General features: G+C 39.1%; 1 protein-coding gene across 1 annotated transcript in view; it reads left to right on the top strand.

Moving 5' to 3' along the window:
- The window catches only part of ADAM12 (ADAM metallopeptidase domain 12), a 187,609-nt gene that overhangs the window by 103,345 nt on the left and 68,203 nt on the right, over positions 1 to 16,061 (top strand). The window contains exons 4-5 of the mRNA XM_035329413.1: positions 1,536 to 1,614; positions 5,295 to 5,371. Of these exons, the coding sequence (XP_035185304.1) occupies positions 1,536 to 1,614; positions 5,295 to 5,371 (156 nt within the window). The remainder of the gene's footprint in view (positions 1 to 1,535; positions 1,615 to 5,294; positions 5,372 to 16,061) is intronic.

Raw genomic sequence — 16,061 nt, 5'->3', positions numbered from 1 at the left:
ATTGAGAAGCTGTGCTTGAATACTTATTGTATTAACCTTTGCTGTCTTCATCCTTTTATGTTGATATTTTTCTTTTTCTTTTTTTTTTTTATTTTCTTTGTCTTGTTTCCTTCTTTTTTTTTTTTTTTTTTTTTTTTTTTTTTTTTTCTTTCTTCTACCTTAAGATAAGGACTCTTAAAATGGGTTTCCTCTCTAATAGGTGTCTGTACAGTTCCTAGCACAATCAGGTCCTGGAGGTCCTCATCTTGGCTGAACGTTAACACAATCCGAATAAATCATGACAATAATGAAAATGAAATGTTTGTTCATGTTCTAGCTTTAAAGTTTATACAGAGTGCAACAAATGCATACCAAGACCATGTATTAGTTCACAAAATATATGTGTAGCATTAACCAGATTTCAATTTAAAAAGAGTCTGGTTTGCTCAAGTGTACATCCCAAAGGAGAAGAACATCTCTGCAATGGAACAGAACTTTTTGGAACCCTGTGCCAAAGATTTTCTGTAGTCTGAACTCTCGAGTCCATTGAAGATGATGGTGGCATTTGGTTTTCACTACTTCTATATTGCTTTTGCATTTCACTACAATGTCTGTCAGAACTCAAACATATTTGTATTGAGGAACATAGTTTTAATGCCTATGTTGAGAATCAATGTGGATATGTATTATTCCTTCTGGCCTTGTTAGAAATGCTCTTTAGATAAGGAGTTGAAAAACAGACCGATAGCAGGACTGTTGCCAAGGCAGGGGGTGCTTTTCCTGTTCCATGTGTTTACTACAAAAGGAAACTTTTCATAATTGTCACACACACGCACTTTTTCTGGGCATTTCTGAAAAACAGAAATTGCAAGTCAAAATTTTTGGTATCATTGTCAAAGGCAGGAGGGGAAGTGGGGACTGAATGAGAACGAAATGTCTCATCACATAGGTGATACTTCACTGTCTCCTGAGACATCACTTCAAGGCATTAGATTTCCATTCATGAATATCCTTTTCAGAGGCTCAAAATAAATCCAGTAGTCTGCCTTCTGTAATTTTCTTGAAGTGACTTTCCTTAAGTGTCAATGGAAGAAGTTTGTTGCATTTACTGAGAGCTAACCTAGGCTTTGCAGGTCACTTGCTGATGAAAGCAGTATGCTATACAGCAAACTAACAAAGGGAGAACGTTTCCCTTTTCCAAAATACACCAATACTTAACAATGCTCCCCATGTCTAGATTACAGATTTAATGTGAAATGTGTTGAAAATTATATGGAAGAGTCAATACTGACAAGTGCTGGCATACAGACTTCATTTGGAAGACAAAGCAGTCTAGAAACTCAGACTTTTCACAGTTGATGAAGGAAGTGCTCATGCACTGCAGCTTCAGTGTTTGGAGCTATATTTTCTCTTAGTTCACATGCAGCCCTGGTAGCCACTGTACCGTTAATGTTGTGCTAAGATTGCTCTCTCAAACAAAACCATTAAAGGACAAAGTCAAGGTGATGTGGCCTTAATATTACCCGTGTCCTCTGTTGTGTTTTTTTTCCTTTTAGGGGCCTGTTAGCCAGCAGCTTCACAGAAACACATTATTTGAAAGACGGCACTGATGTGGTTCTCTCACGCAATTACACGGTAAGGCTGGTGTTTCATGGGTAGATGATGCTTCATCATTAAAACCCAAAGTGCTCTTTGCTGGGATCTGAGCCATGGGATGAAAAAGCAATACGAGTGATCTTTTTTTATTGTTGCCTTCAGTACCTTTTTGACTGCTGTGATCATACGCATCAATTTTTAGAGAGAGGCTTTAAAGGGAAACTGTGGGGTTTTAACCAGGTGACTTTTCATATCTGTAAGATTTATCCTGCTTCTTGGAAATATAGCCATTAAAATTTTGTAATAAGGTAGCCATTGTTGAGCAGTTAAGGAGGAAAGTCCTGGTTCAGTTAGGAAGAAAGCCCCAAGTATCCGATAAGCTCATGTCAGTGGACTGGAAGGCCTGGGTGGCTTTCAGCACTGAGAATCCAGCTTGGGGAGGGAGGGTGGTTTGTTCAGGTGTATTTTGTACACTAGCCCATAAGACTGCTATGGATACACGCATGTATGTGTTTGTGTGGCAAATCTGCTCCTTGTTAAAATCAGCACAAAAAGCTTTTATCATAAATAATTTAAACTGCTTTTTATAAATAAAAAACGCTTTAAGGCAGTAGTGTTTTTGTCCTCTGACAGTAGGAACACCTTAATTAGGAACAATGCAGCAAGTGACTTTAATTACAAAGTTTATCTTTTATCTGCCTAAGTACTTCCAGCTCCTATAAAGTATTTGTTATGTTACATTATTTATTTATTGACATAGTCTGAAGAAGCATCATGCTTTCTGTTCCCTTCCATAATGGGCCTTGCTGGTATCAGTGAAAGGCATTATTTCTGTGCATAACATCTTACTTCTGAAGAAGCATCTTCATTATAGCCCCAGACCTCCCAAGTAAAGTAATCATTTTGAAAGCTTTCAGTGCTTCCTTGTTTCCTGGGTGCTCATACCTTCTTCAAAACCTGTTCAGCAGAAAATAGTCATTTGTTTTAGAAACAGGGAAGCTGTACACACTCCTTAAGGAAGTAAAAAAGGCACAACACTTTGTCAGGGTTAACTATGTTAATATGAATATGAGTATGCCTAATGATAGCTAGGTTTTCTCTTACTAAATAATAATAATAATAATAATAATAATAACTGTTTAGATAATGACAGTAAGTCCTGAATAATACTAGCAGTTCATTTTGCTGCCTAAAAGAGTTTTTTTTTTTTTTTTTTTTTTTTTTTTTTAAGGAGACCAGTGAATTCATTTTTCATTAAATACTGCAATATGGTTTAAAACAGATAAGTCTCTCTGATTTTTTTTCTATATCTCTTCTTTACTGAAGACATCAGTAAAGCTTGTAGTTGAAACCAAATCCAATTTCTCATTGAAAAATTGCTTAGTCAAATTCTGCCTGGAGGTCAAGCCAAGGTGGCTTTGTGGAGCTGTAGCTTTGGGGTTTCTTTAGCACATGTGCTAGTGCCCAGGTTATTCTTCTGCTTTGTAACACTTGAAAAAATTGCAGTTATCAAAATCTGGTCATAATTAAATGATCTCAAGTAAGGGTAGAGTATTGAAGTATGACAAATCAGCCATGGTAATTATTTGTTTTTAGGGGGCTATCCATTTCATATACGGGGATACAGAAATGAAAAGCTTTTGGTAGGGAGGAAGGGGGGGCGGGGTATACCTCTTGCAGTTCAGTGGAGTTACTGAGCTAGAAATCAATTTTCTACCAGTCCAATTGCAGGGCATGGTCTGATAAGTTTACATTTTCAGTACTGAACTTGCAGGAACTTTGGCTTCATATATATACTGTGTGGATCTCAGAGAAGTTGTGAAATGGGCCACAACCAGGAGCTCAAAATTAATAAAATAGCAGGTAGTGTGTGGAGAGGGAAAGCAATCTGGACCTTTGCCATAATTCACTCTTTGATAAAGACAGCTACTCTGCAGCAGCAGTCTGCACGGGACAAGATACCAGCTTGCTCTTTCTGCTTCACTGAGTACTTTGGTTAACACCAGTGATGCTAAACCCCAAAGACTGGCTTCATAAGAGCTCTGAACTGCATCTCTGCTTTGTACTTAATTTAAGTGACATGAATAAAGCTACTTTGTGGTTGGTTTTGCACCATTTCAAGGTCACTGTATGAGAGTCAGTATTTGTTTGAAGAGGGTTATTGTTTTTTTTCTCTCTTACCAACTGGATGACTGTAGCTGACAATATTAAAATAAAGTTAAATAGTTTACTCATGCTGAAAATCTTGACATCCACAGCAATTGTTACTGAAGTGTCTGAAAAGTTGGATGACTTCCTCCATTTCATTGTCGCTTTATCCTTGCTAACAGGTTACTGGCTCTTTATGAGTACCGGTGATAAAGATACCCAAGAGTAAAACACTATTGCCCTATTTCTGTCATTTTGATCACCGAGAAAAGCTATTGAGACTTGTATTAAGAAAGTCAGATATTGCTGTGCTGTGTTCAGTTGCTCACATTAGAAATACAAATGCTCTAAACAAATATTTTTCATGGTATAACCTCATTTGCAGAAAATATATATCTGAATCATTCCATCTTGCCCAGCGTTTTCATGGTTATTGCTTTCTTTAACAAAATCAAGGTGGTCTTTAGAAGTCTGCTATGTGAGGCTTTGTAAGTGAAAACCATGCCCCAACACTGGAAAGGTTAATTAATGCAGCTAGATAGATGTGAATGAACCGAGTAATAAAAAGGCACAGTGAAGTGACTGTCAGGTTGAAGCATGAGTGATAACTTTCCCTCGCACTAATAAGATAGAAACCTTTTACAACGGTATTTTCAGTTTCCTTGTGGCATTCAAAGGATTCATGAGAAAAGAAACGCGGGATGTGACACAATCATTGCTTTCCAGTCAGTCACATAATTGGGAATGTAATATAACCTTTAGTCAACAATAAAATTAACCTTGATTCCAGACAGATATATGTATGTGCCGAGAAAGTATCTCTGTTGTGGGTGCCTTTTGCAAGCAGTGGATTATTAAGGAAATACAATAACCTAGCCGCAAAATGAAATTGGATTGTTGCCTCTCAAAATAGAAGACCCTCTCCTTCGTGGTTGCTCTTAATAACCTGCAGCCACTTAGCTGGGTAATTCAATAAAAGATTTCCTTTCCAACTTGCTTCCCTTCCTTTCATTTGCGCTGTGATTTTTTTCTCAAACTGTAGGGTTGGAATTAATTTTTTATACCTCCCTTTATACATTGCTACCTTTATAGATGTACATGGATATGAATGATCTTATATATAAATATGTGTCTATAGAAAGTAGTAAAATGTGACAGCTGATTTGTTCATCTGCTTAATTTTACAAAATATTCTATATTGAAGCTTTAAATAAAATAACAGAAAAGCACTGTCATGCAATGGAAACACTGCTGACTGTCTTAAAAAAAAAAAAAAGAAAGAAAGAAAAAAAAAAGAAAGAAAGAAAGTAAGAAAGAAAAGATCGCTATCCCATTCTCTATGATATAAACACACCAAAGGTTTCCATTGAGGAACCCCCTTGGATTGTTGATTCAGTAAATATTTAGCGGGTCAGGGAAGATGCTGTCAGTGTAATTCTGAATGCTGAATGCTGAAATTGAAAATTTGAGATTTGGCTTTGACATAAAGGGGGTGAAAAACCACGAGAAAACAAGACGCCAATAAGAGTTGAAATATTTTCTCTCTCTCCTTTTTTTTTTTTTTCAATCAGGGTCACTGCTATTACCACGGCAATGTACGAGGGTACCCCGACTCGTCAGTCAGCCTCAGTACCTGCTCTGGACTCAGGTGAGCCAATGTTTTAGTAATGCTTGAGCTCCTTGATAAATCATCCTAGTACCCACAAAGTTTCTGTTTTACCTTTTAAAAAATGTCCCGATATCTGTTTTTCAAATGGTCCTACAATCTCTGTAAAATCATTTACCTTGTTGCTCTGATGTAAAAAACGGAACAGAAAATGCAAAACTGGGGTTTCCCATTTTGGGGCTGGCACTGCCCCATGGCCCTATGGCCCCCTGGCCAGTCCTCCTGGTCCTCAGAGCTGTTTTATGAGCAAGGGCAGGACTGCTTTGCAATTGTGAACGGGTGCATCGGCCAGCAGCCTAGCCATTAGGAGGATTTGCTTTAAAAAAGTGGCTGTGGAGCTCAATAAACAGCGCTCATGGCAGGTATGATGCTCAGCATTAGGATTTTAGCCACTAGTTAACAGAAAAGTAGCAGATTCATGTTGCTGAAAAGAAAATCTCTTCTGAGCTGGAGAAAGGAACAGGCTGACAACATTTTAAATACACAATGGACACAGTTCAGGAAACAATTATCTTCCTTACTTGGACAATCAGAGACTGGTATTTACTCACAGAGCTGTTCCAAATCACTGTAATTAACTGTAAATTGGCTCTAGTGTTCTCCCTGGAAAACCCAGTTTTCCTGTCAGGTTTCCAGCTGTCGCAACCTTTTCTGAGTTTGTTTAATTTATCTACAAACAGCATGAGTAGCTGGAGTCTTTTTTCCCTTGATTTTGCATTTTGTGTAATAGTGGTATTATCAAGGCTATTATACTGGAGCTCTGGAATGGAGAGCTGCAGAGGGAACCGTTTGTCACCAGGACACCTCTCCCTGTTGTTTGCTGTAGGGGATTGGGTTCCAGTGGCTCATTCCCATATGGAGAGGGATCTGGGGAGCACTTCAGTATGTATCAGGCATATTCCACAAGCTTACTCTAATTAAAGCTTTGCAAAGACCATGGCAGCCTGCGTTCACCAGTTGTTCTTCATATGCAAATATATAACGCAGTGCTTTAAGCGATGCATGGGTAAAGGGATTGCGTTGCTGCAGGGTCCACAGGGAAAATGTGCGCTGTGTGGGAAAGGGTCTGCACCAGTGTCTTGTTCCAGAGCTACCGCGTAAATTAGGAATGCTCAGGACAAATGACTCTTCCCCACAATAAATGCATGTTCTTTCTTCTCTAATTTGCTCATTCCCTTTTTACAAATGTTGAGCTCACAGAGTCTTTTCCCAATTTTAGGTAGTAAGATATGTCAAGGCAACATATGCTGGCAGAGACATTTTTCTCTCATCTGGCACTGTTGCAGATTAATCCTCAAAGTACAAGCCTTTATTAGGCTCCTTCCCCATAGGGAAAGCGTAGCAACATCTTTTTCAGTGCAATTTTCATGACAACTGATGTTTTGCTCTATCAGGAGAACTGAGGATATATCTCACTATCCATGCCCATTTAACTGCTGTGTTCACTGCTGAGGTTGTTCAAGAGAGCATCTATGAGCAATAACAGCATGGGATAAGGGTGCCTGTTGAGTTACTCCACAAAACTCATTTCACAGCCTGTAGCCAATAGTAATAGCTTCTAGTCATCATCTGTGCTTGATGTGAGCCAGGGGTGTCTAATTGTAAGGCTTGGTAATGCACCGCCAGCTTCTTGAGCCATCCAGGCCCTCTCTTTAAAGCTGGTTGGGAGCAAAGGGCTGAAATGGCTGCGCTGAGGCCCTACAGCACTGAGCACCTTTCAGAACCTGGCCCACAGGTCACAATAATCCACTCCCACCAAAACATTACTGTAGCAATACATCCTTTGAGAATTTGGGTGGAAAGTTTTACTGCGTATGATCCAGTCTAAAATAACACGAGGAGAAATAGGTCAGTATAAGCCTACTTCACAGCTCACTTTACTGATGCCTTTGCTGCTATTAGATCTTGAAATAATAATTATGAATAGGATAGAATGGGATGGGATAGGATGGGATGGGATGGGATGGGATGGGATGGGATGGGATGGGATGGGATGGGATGGGACAGGACGGGACAGGATGGTGTCCTTCCCCCCAGCTTGCTGGAGAAGGCACACTTTTTTTCCCATTTCATGGTAAGGACAGCAAGCTGCAGGGGTACACAATGAGATGAGTGGCTGCACAGCCCGGGTGAGGACAGTCCCTGGGGCAGCCATTTCGCTGGCAACATGCACTGGAAGGAAATGCTGGTCTCCTTCTCAGGGAGGCTGTTCCTGGCTTTGTGACAGTTTTTAAGTGAATTGGACAAATCTCTCTGTCTCGGTTTCTCCATCTGTGAAATTCATTTAATGATTCTTACCTACCTCACATGGCTGTTACATGAGGGTAAAGTTTAAGTGTCTGAAAAGCATCTAGTGAAAGGAAGTACAAGCTGTTAGCTCACTGAAATCTCAGAGCACTAATATCCTCCTGCTCCTGTTAGACAGGCACCTTGGGCATTGTTCCAGGTGAGGAGGGGTAGGAATCATTGTCTTTTCCCCCAGATTAGAAGAGTTCATTAAAAGACGTGAAGCTAGTCATAAAGAAGAGGTTCCACATTTTAGCATGCTCTGAAGCCTGAGTGCTCAGTGGCAGTCAAAGAAGCAAAAAGGATCATAGGAATTACTGAGACAGAAATAGAGGATAGAACAAAAACCCTCATTACCACTTTATAAATCCATAGTGCACTCACATCTTGAATTCTGCATGCAGTTCTTGTTTTTCCTTCCCTATCCCCACCTCAGAAAAGGAAGCATTATATCCATTATATATGTAAAAGATACACAGAGGGGCAAAAATGATGATCAAAGGTATGGAACAGATTTTATCCAAGGAGAGAAAATAGAGTAGGATTTGTCAGTTTTGAAAAGAGATGACGGAGAAAAAGGGTATGATAAAACTAGGTTGAATGTCATGCTGGAGAAGGGACAATTACTGAATATTTTCCATAACCCCAAAATTAGGAGGCATCAAATGAAATTTTAGAGCAAAGGAAAGTACTTCTCTATCCATCACATAATGAAGCTGTGAAATTCACTGTCACAGGTACCCACTGGGTGTCAATGGCAAAAATATCTCTAGATTCAAAACATGATGAGACAGTTTGGGGAGGGGAGCAGGGGGAGTCTCTCCAGGACTGACAAACCCAAAGATGTCCCTGACACTTATGCTGCCAGAGCTGGGAATACCTCCTGGAAGGTATTCATTATGTTCTTGCATCTTACCCCCTAAGCATCTGTCACTGGCCAGAGGCAGGGGCAGGTTGTTGGGCTGGAGCAGCCTTGCTGTCTGTCACCTTACATGACCAGGAAGTTCTTAGGGGCATGGCTGGGCATTTGAGTTGTGCTGTTAACTTGTAAATATAATGTGGTTGGCCTGCCTGTCATAAGATACAGGAAGAATAAAGTGTGAAATCTGCAAACTAAGACTGATTTGACTAGTTTATGTTTTTCAAAGATAACTGAAAGGTAGACTCAGTTCTGTTAAACACAGACACCCACATACTCCAGCTATGTTACATCCTCTCAGGCACAACATTTGAGTACCTCACTTCACAGAGGATTACAATGGCATAAATACTTGGATTGACTAATAGCAGCCTAAAATACAGGTTAGAGGAGAATATAGTCATGCCACAGTCTGTCCTGTTGGCTCCTCTGGAGGAGGAAGAGCTGAATGGTGGAGAGGAGACGATATATGCTGAATGCACCAAAAGGGAACAATGGGTAATCAGGATTTCCAGGGCTTCCATCTGGATAAGAAAGCCAATCAGATTGTCAAAGCTTGTGGGAAGGTGAAGGGGACTAACCAAGTAAAGTCATTTCCTTCCTGTCCTGTGGAAATGCCCTTCTGTTTATCTAGCTCAGAGGCTCTTCAAGTTTTTAGCAAATAATTTTTGCCTGCAGACACCACACACATCTATGATAAATCAGTATACACTTGAATGATTTTTCCCCTATTACTTTCTGTGAAGGTGCAGGAGCTGGTACATACACACACGAAAAGCAGCCTGAAGAAGAGCACAATCTCCATGGTCTGTGCTGAAGGCCAGAGGCTGGCAGGGGGACGTGCCGCCCCAAACGCACATCCTGAGCCTTTGCTCAGAGACTCCTTGGTACTTTAGGGATACAAATCTCAAAGGAAGACTTTTCTTTCTAAAACATCAAACTGCTTTTGAAAATCTTAAGAATCTCTCAGCATTAACTAATTGCCAGATAATAAGCCCATTCACATGTACAGAAGTATTCAGTCATTGTCCATCCCCGTCAGTGACCGAAAGATGCTGTGTCCATGGTGACAGCAATGAGAATATGGCTGCAGGACACAGTAATTATCACAGGGATCACATAGCTATGCTACACAAGGCCGCCAATACTAGAGCCATCCATTTGTCAAATGGCCTGGCCAAACTCACTGTGTCCCAGACATAGTCAGCTGAAGAGGGGATTTAAATACGACACTCCAGACATCAACTATTTTAAAAAAGAAAAAGGAATGGAAGTAGGAAACCAGTGAGGGAAAAAAAAAAAAAAAAAAAAAAAAAAAAAAAAAAAAAGAATTCCTCAGAATTCCTCATAACTCCTCAAGCATAGTTTCCCCACAAAAGGGGAGATTTCATCCAAAAAAGAAGTTAGGAGAAAATCCCAACTGAGAAAAGCCTGGGTTTGGATGTTTTCTTTCTCTCATATTTTCTGAAGAGCTTTTAGTTCGTGTAAACATCTCACATGGTTTGTAAGTTATCTGACCGTGAAAATACTGGAGGTTTTGAGCTTTACATTACAAAGCATTCAGTTCCTGGGGTTTCACGGCTTCTATAGTCTCTCTGTTTAAATGGTAAAACTGCTCATGGATTACTTCTTTGATCTGAGATGGACATTATGTCCACTCTTTGACAATACTTTGTGCTTACAGTCCCTGGGTGCACAGTAATGCCCCAGGCACCACTGCTGCTGTGAGGAGAAGTGTAAGAGATGATCCCTACCTGGTCATCTGAGCCTGCCCTTTCTCCCTCCAGTCTGTGTCTGACAGGACCTATTTATATATATATAACATACATTACTATATAAAAAATTATTGAGGTATAAATAATATTTAAAATACTTATTAATGTATTAGTAATGATGTTTTAGATTTATATGTAAATGTATATATATATATATATATATTCATAAATTTTGTGACTTGAAAAAGTCCCAAACCTCCAGGTGATGTACAAGTTTAAATCAAGCTTCCTTTTATGGCTACACCATTTGCTTCACAATAAAATGTGCTCACTAAATGGGTAGTGATGCCAACGTCTTTCCTTCTTCATTTTTCTCTGCTGTCCTTGGTCTGCCTCATCATCCTCCCAGTTAAGCTCATATTCTCTTTCTCTAATAACACAATTAATGTTTCTTGCCACCCAAATGTAGACATGGAATTGCATTACTGCTTTTGGTTCGGGTAACTCCCTGCTTAAACTCCAGGCATCAAAGTTGCAGACCAATATGCATTCACTCTGGACACATCTGTCTTGCACTGAGAAAGGATTAAGTGCATGCTACAGTAGTCTCTGGGTATGACTACATTTTCGACACCGTGCTATAGAATATATTTTCAGGTTAATGAAAGGCATTGGCTGGAATAAAACATGTATTTGACTAATGATGTGTCTGAGTGAGAACACTTCTACCACTACTGCAATATGTGAAACCAATAATGCTACTGCTCTAACCTCCCTTTGAGATGCTAGTGTTTGTTGATTTGGGCCAGACTTGTTATTTTAATAGAATTCTGATCTGCAGTATACCAGTATAATGGTATTGTTTCGGTCTCATGTGATGCTCTTCATCAATAGATCATTATTTTGTGTGCTTACTAAAATTTAACCGATTTTGCAGGTGAGGAGCTGATGCAGAAAGAGGTGAATTGCGTGGCCAAGGCTGCCTGGGGGACATTGTTAGAGACAGGAGTACTTCTGCTTCGGGAGTACAGCTCCAATTCTCTGTATTTCACAGTCTTTTAAGATAAATAAAGACCAAACCATTTGGAAAATATCTAAAGAGCACCTAATCTACTAGGAAACAACAACAACAAAAAAAAAGTCTATCCATCATCTTGCTCAGTTATTCCAATAGTATTTAACTGCAACTAATTAAACCAGACTAAAAGTGAAGGTTTTATTCACTACATTATTCTCCCTCTTTTGTTTGTCTGCTTGCATGCCTGCGAATTTGTTAGACACATAGCAAAAATAAGTAAAAATGCCCCCATCACTTTATGGATCGCCTTCTGCTATCACACGCATTGAGAAACATTGCAGTGAGTAACAGCAGTACCTCCATCCCAGGCAGCTGGAGGGCAATACTCCAGGGCCATGAGGCTCCACTTCTGTTATCTATGCAGACAAGACTCACTGAAATCTGTGGCAGAACTGTGGGATCTGACCCTTTCCTTCTGAAGCCATACCATTAATTGTGAAATGAAGGCCCTATGGCTTTTTAAGTAGTACATGAGTACTGCGTGGTCTTTCACTGTGGACAGAGGCAGACTCAGTGTCAATATGTGGTGTGAAAGCATGACAGCCTTCTAGTCTAACTAATTTCTTACACACTGAAAACATCTACATTCCTCTTCCAGTGGTAAATAGGGCTTTTTATTATTATTGTTTCGAAATGAGTATAACTTTGTGCTTCATTAAAACCAAATGCTTAATTGCATTCATGAATATCAGATTTATTGATTTACTTAACTTTCCTCTTACACTAAAGCAGAATAATATATCACAGTTTCATGTAATGCTGTCCTAGCCAAGTTTTACTTCAGCATCACAATTTCTCAGACAAGTATGCATTGATGGTTTATGTTGGCAGGGCCTTTGCTTCTGCTGACAAGTTGGAAATGAAAAATCCCATTTATATTTTGAGATTTCCTAAAGCCTATTGATTTATGAAATACGGCTGGCCTTGCATTAGGTTTTGTTTTGTTTTTTTTCTTCTTTTTAAGAGAGAAAAAAAATCCCATTTGTTTTTATTGCTGATTTAAGTAAAGGATTTATTCTATCAAATTGCATTTCACTAAATGAGAGATTCCTGGCAAGGTAAACAGCAAGGTAATAACAAATTCATTACTAAAGTTATGTTTTAATTTCTTTTTCTTTGAGATGGAGGGAGTGTTCCCATCATAGCCCATCCCATTTACATGTTCCCTGTGTGTCCACGTGGCATATAATGGTGTATAGTAGGCAAATACCAATGAGTTGTTCGTGTTTAGGGCTGATTAGCAGCAAAGTGGATGAGGTTTATTCAGTGCTCAGCACAAGACATGAGCAGGGTTGAAACCCTGCTGAGAAGCAGAGTAAAATATTAGCTCAGGCTCAAGACCACACTGAAGCTGCTTCCAGTTGGCTCAAAGCCTGTGAACTGATGTCTGGACATGCGGTATGGTATAGACTTTATTTTTCGCCCTCACTGCTACTGGTGATGAAGAGGAGAGCCTGATTGTTTTAGATAGGAGTTAAATTGTCTCTTGTCTTTCCTGCTCAGGTGTTTTGGGAGATCTTTCTGACTTCCTGGTATCACTATATTTTGGGACTGGAGAAAATACAGATGCCATGAGTTAGATACCTGGAGACCAAATAAGATATATTTCACATTGTATTTTTTTCCAAAATATTTATAAGCTTTGGAATTTTGGTAGTCTTTTTCTGATCGAGGTAATGGTAGATATCTCACAGATTTCTCCAGAAGTTTGTCTTAAAGAATAGTTGCTGCTTGAGTGTTCACAGAGCTGCTGGAATCCCTTTGGAGTTCCTTGTGTCATTGTTGGCTGGGGTTTTATAGTTTAATATACTGTCTGCCTTTTTTGAAAAGCATTGGATTACTTAACATTAATGCCCCATCTTGGTCTTGGGGGAACATAGCCTGCCTCAGGAGCATGGGAGAACAATGTACAAGACAAATGCACAGAAGCAGCATAGGAGTAACAGAGGCTTCTGTGAAACACCTGACAAAAAAGTGGAAGGAAAAAAGTAATTATGGATTTATTTTATTTGCATCAAATTCTCAGTAATGAAAGACTGTTAGGTATTGTTCATCCAATCCTGCCACGCCACAAAAGAAACTGTCATTTTTGACCAGTTGCATTTTTAAGGTGCTGTGCTTGGCAGTGATCAGTGGGGGAAAATGCAATTGCAGGAAAAGAAAATTAGTGAAAAACAGAGAGCTGGCCAAGATAATTCATATTTGATATTCATTATCTTATTACAGATGGTCACAGGCCAGGTGCAGATATCCTGTAAGCAGCACGCAAAGGATAAAGGTGCTTTAAATGAAATGTATACTTTCCTGTATGCTGAATCTGCAGATTTCTTTTTTAACATGGGATTTTTTCATATGTAAAGCGTGGACAGTTCTTAAAGGCTCATGCTGTCCCTTGGGATGGGAGTTTCAGTGGCAAGTTGAATAGGCTGCCCTAGCTCTCCTATGCTCAGTAGAAAACAAAATTAATCGCTCTGGTGTCTGTTCATTTGTCCATTATCACCTGCAGCAAAAGAAAATGAGAGGTAAATAAGTGGTTAGCTAGTTTAGGCAGTAGCTGGATATACTAGAGGATGTTCTCAAAAAGTGGCAGTTGGGGTATTTTGGCTATGAACTCTTGAAACCAAGATGCAAAAACCAGTAAATAAGATTTATCCAGCAAAAAATCTTGCCCTCTTTAGTATAAATAATTAAAGAAAATTATCTACATATATATATATATTAGCTAAGGTTTAAGCAGGATAAAGTTTAATATTAAAAATAAAACCTGCATGTTTTTATGCTATTTTGGAGTTGTTAGTAAAGGGAGTTGGTCAGGCTGGCCCATTTCAAACAGTGACTAATGAACTTCAGCCTCCATTGCTGGTTCCAGCAGCTTCCAAAATAAAATGATTAATTACACAAGGGAGAGATAACCCTTACTTGATTACACTGATTACAGAGTTGAGGATTATTGGAGCGAAGAGGATATGTTGTCCGAGTTTCCTAAATTCTTCAGGGAATAAGGCAGATCTGAAAATAATGCCTTAGCACTGTAGGGTGTAAGGTTATCAAATTACAGGGCAACCTGCTTGGAGGTCTCTCATATGTCAGTCATGGTATAGCGTATCCTAGCTATAGCTACGAGGGTTGCTGTGATAAATCAGGCCTGATTTTCCAGCTACCATCCATCATACACAGCATGCCTTTGTGATTGGTATATTACACGTCTTACCTGGTTTACCAAGGGTCCTAAGGAAGCTGCAGATGGATTATCAGAGACTGATTCTTGGTTCAGATCAGTAAAGCACACTTCTTTCACTGGAGATATTCCTGTGAACGCTGTTGCACAACCTTCTCAATACCATGGATTTCCAACCTTTCCCTCAGACTTCTATCTATTATAATTCACAGTGAAATGGTCATTTGTTGGCTTGGCTGAACTGATGTTTTGAGAGAAATGGGCTGTCAGTTTAGAACTAAAGTTTCAGTTAATTGATTAAGAGTTTCTTCATCATACCTTTCTAAATCTTGAATAGCTAGGGCAGCTTTTTCCAAATAATTTTACTTTTTATTTTTAAAGCAGTCTTTATGGTGTCATTAACCTGCTCCTGGCTACTTCCTTTTTTTCTTCTTCCCTTTTTTTTTTTTTTTTTTAAAGCCTTCTGCAGAATTTAATAGAGAGACATACTGGTCTCACAAAGATTGTAGCACCTACCTCACCTTTGCTGTAGTACAGACAGAAATAACAAGAGCAGATGCCTCCTATAAAGATAGAAAGAAATAAATTTAAATAATAATAATAATAATAATAATAATAAATGAAGCCAGCTATGAGCCAAAAATGATAGCTGTTTAACAGTGTGTTGAGAACTACTCTGCAAGAGTAGAGCAATATCTAGAGAGGAATTGGAACATCTTGGCCAATTAAAAGTTTCATATTATTTTTCTGTAGATTGTAATAGTACTGCTGAAACTTTGCCAGTGTTCAGGGATTTATGCCACCCTAATTTAAAGACTTGGAAAAATCAGTAGTGCAGTACACTATTCAGTGCATTGTCCAATTGATAAATACCTCACACACTGTATAAGCAAATGCTTATCCATAGTTAACAACAAACAAATGGGTTTTAAAAGGTCCATTACTTTGGTCACATAATTACCCAACAAAAAAGGATATCCAGTTAAATGCAGAAATTATCTAGGACTCTCCTGTGTGGTGTGTGCTTGGGATATGACACTTGTATGTTACACACATAATAATAAATTCTTTCCTCTCACAGTAATTTCTACCTGAGCCCTGTCTGCAAACCTAACCTGTGCCTTCTTATAGTATCATGGATATCTGGATATACAGCATAGCAGTCACCTTGTGCTGCTTCCTCCAGCTGACTACTAATTCAAGTGGTATTTTTGGAAATCATCCTACTTTATGCCGTATATTTCCAGAAATCTTATTCCCAGCATACCAACAGGAGGAACTGAACTTGTTTTACTGTAGCAGTTCAGAACAGTCAAGCAGAACCCAGCACAAGAACCCAAGAACAGCTTCTATTTGGTCTGGAGTATACAGGCAGAGTATTCTTTTGGTAAGGAGACAGCACATGAAGCCTTGAATTGACTATGTGTCCCAGGTTCTTCCACAGGTTTCTTGGAACAAGGTATTGAATATCTTTCTAAACCCCTATTTCCTCTTTG

Source organism: Oxyura jamaicensis, chromosome 6, assembly GCF_011077185.1.
Source record: "Oxyura jamaicensis isolate SHBP4307 breed ruddy duck chromosome 6, BPBGC_Ojam_1.0, whole genome shotgun sequence".
In the NCBI taxonomy this organism is placed as follows: Eukaryota; Metazoa; Chordata; class Aves; order Anseriformes; family Anatidae; genus Oxyura; species Oxyura jamaicensis.
Note: the sequence above shows the minus strand (reverse complement) of the source record. Positions and strands in the feature narration are given on the sequence as shown.